The 2,736-nt window shown below is 55.9% G+C and overlaps 1 protein-coding gene across 1 annotated transcript; it reads right to left on the bottom strand.

Moving 5' to 3' along the window:
• Window positions 1-204: 204 nt before the first annotated feature.
• IL13 (interleukin 13) lies at window positions 205-2,350 on the bottom strand. Its single transcript, XM_027604470.2, is given in 5 exon segments — window positions 205-312; window positions 658-762; window positions 1,020-1,073; window positions 2,061-2,294; window positions 2,297-2,350. Coding segments are annotated over 5 exon segments (555 nt in total).
• Between the last annotated feature and the right edge of the window lie 386 nt (window positions 2,351-2,736).

Raw genomic sequence — 2,736 nt, 5'->3', positions numbered from 1 at the left:
GAGCTCAGAGCTCGGGAGAGGAGGGCAGGCTGGGTTCGGCTGGGCAGAGGCAGGCGGCACAGGCTGAGGTCCAAGCTAAGGAAATAGTGTCTCCCTCCCTCCCTGCCCCCCCCCAAGAAATTTGTGACATCTGAAAGAAAAATGAATCTGTAACTTAAATGGTCAGGTCTGCCTCTGCAAATAAGGATGCTAGGTTTTCATGCTTCATGTTAACTTCCCGTGGCGATAAACTCCCCGGACATGGGTGAGCAGGTTTTTCATCAACTGGATCACTTCGATTTTTGTGTCTTGGCTGCGCTCACTGGAGATCTGCTGCAGGACAGAGAGACCGCTGTGTTAGTGGGACGCCAGAGCAAAGGTGACCAGCATCCGCCAGGGGCTTTCCAGGAACCAACTTATTTAATCCCCACAAAGTGTGTGTGGGGGGGGTACTGTTATTACCCACATTTCACTGATGTGGAAACTGAAGCTCAGGTAGGATTCAGGAGCCCACAAGCCCAGATCCTGGAAATGCCAAAGGCCGTGTTCCTGCTGCCACAGTGGACCGACCCCCAGAGTGGACACTTGCTTTCCAGACGCTCAGCCGGGTTCCCCTGGAGCTCCCAGGGCTGGCAGGAGTGGATGCAGGGTTGGGGGGTACAGGACAGAGGGCCTTACCCCGGCCAAGATGTTGTGAAGGCACAGTGCTTTCAGCATCCTCTGTGTCCTTTGGATGGCGCTGCAGTCGGAGACATTGACCAGAGATTCTAGAGCTGCACAGTACTGCAGGGAGAAGAACACAGGCGTGTCAGGCCCAGCTGGGTACCTCCAGCCCCCCACCGGCACCTTCACTGACTCTCCAGGAAGAGGGGGCGGAGAGCCCTGAGAGAGGTGGCTTCGGGTGGTGGGAGGACTCCAAATTGTGAGTAGCTCTTGAAGCTTGCTTGGAACCCCCGAGCCGTGTGAGGGAGGCTCAGAGAAGACGAGCACAAGACCTACAGCCTCAGCGACATCCCTCCCAGCGTCCAGGGGGTCCTTACCATGCTGCCGGTCCGCTTGATGCTCCACACCATGCTGCCATTGCAGAGGGATGCCTGAGGGATCAGAAAGACAGTAAGCCCAGGCCGTGTCTCCACAGGGATCCAGCCCCACGGGCATCCCTGCTGCAGCACAGAGCTAGGCCAGGGACCCCCAGTGTTCCTGAGCTTCACTTCCTGCTGTGCATAGTGGGGGAGACCCATTGTCCAGGGTCTTGGGGCTAAGAGAGAAAAATCTGAGCGACACAACCAGTAAGGGACAAGCCTTGTGTGAAGCCTAAACTCCTGATCAGTCAGTAGGACATCTCCAGGGAGGAGTCAGGTCAGCATTGGGCGAGGGAGGAGGGGGTGGTCAGGTCAGTCAGATGGGTGGCGGTGGGGGCTAGTCTATAAAACCCTGTCTTCTGAACTAGGGGACACTGCAGTTTGGAGCATGGATGCTGGGTGTCAGCCAGGCCTGGTTTGAATCTGGCTTTTGTCAAGCTTAATGAGGCTTAGTCAGTCAAATAGGGTCATCATACCTGCCTTTCGAGGTGGCTGGCAGTGATGGAATGAGATGAAAAGCACCCAGCACTAGGCTTGGCACACCTTGCCCAGAAAGTGTGGGCCATCACCACTGGGGACAGGAGCTGACTACCAATGAATCCTTCTATAAGAATGGGCTTAACCAAAATGCTGTGAATAATGGCCCCATGATTCCACTCAAACCAGATGGCAAAAGCTAAGGAGTCCTAGGAGAGTGCTGGCCCTCTGCTTTTCTCTTCTTGAATGGCTGAGTAGGAGCTGGCCCCTCCTCTGCTTCCATGGCAGGCAGGGCCAGGCCAGGGGAACAGGTGGTCCCTGGGGGCTCCACCAAACCCCTTTATGGGTCCATCCATACTGCTGCCCCTCAACCTGGCTCTTCTCCCTCCTGGCTGGGCCCGTCCTGGCCCATGGGGCTTCCTAGGATGGGGCCCAGCCTTCATAGCCTGAGCCATGTACCCTGTGTGAGAGTCCCCCACTCCAGCACCCTCAGACCTAGAACCCCGGCCAGAGGGTACTCACCTGATTCTGGGTGATGTTGACCAGTTCCTCAATGAGCTCCTTGAGGGCTGTGGAGTTAGGCCCAGGGACCGGGGAGGCAAGGCCGCCAAGGCAGGTGAGAGCAATGACCATAGTCAACCAGAGTGCCATGGAGCCTAGAGCCAACACAGGAGGAGCGAGGAGCAGACCCGTAGGCTGGCCTAAGCTGAGTGGCTTGTGGCCTTGGCCTCTTGCAGCAGCTTTTATAGGCCAAAGTGGTGACGCCTCCGACCCAGGTCTCCGCTTTGCCGAGTACTATCTAGAAACCACATCTTCACTCATCTTGATTTTACTTTGTGGAAAATCCAGCGTCGCATAAAGGAAAGAGTTTGATTTCTTGTGGACTTACCATTGAGAGGGGTCTGGAGCCCTTCCCAAGATGTGGATGTGCTCCCTTCAGGGGTAGGTGAGAGGGCCCTGAGGGCAGCCTGGTGTCGGCCTTGCAGGCTGGAACTGCAGCAGTTTTGCCCGGTAACCACCCTGAGTGTCTGCCCAGCTCCTGTCCTCAGACCCTTGTGGGTCACCAGAAGCGCTCGGCCGACAGGGCTATGACTACAGTCCACCAGATGTGTGAGTTTGGGGGTTTTGTTTTTTCAATGAACTGGTCTCTAATGCTTGATTCGGATACAAAACTCAAACAGGATAAAAAGAAAAGAGT

This window comes from Zalophus californianus, chromosome 5 (genome assembly GCF_009762305.2).
Source record: "Zalophus californianus isolate mZalCal1 chromosome 5, mZalCal1.pri.v2, whole genome shotgun sequence".
In the NCBI taxonomy this organism is placed as follows: Eukaryota; Metazoa; Chordata; class Mammalia; order Carnivora; family Otariidae; genus Zalophus; species Zalophus californianus.
This window is presented reverse-complemented; position numbering and strand designations above follow the sequence as displayed.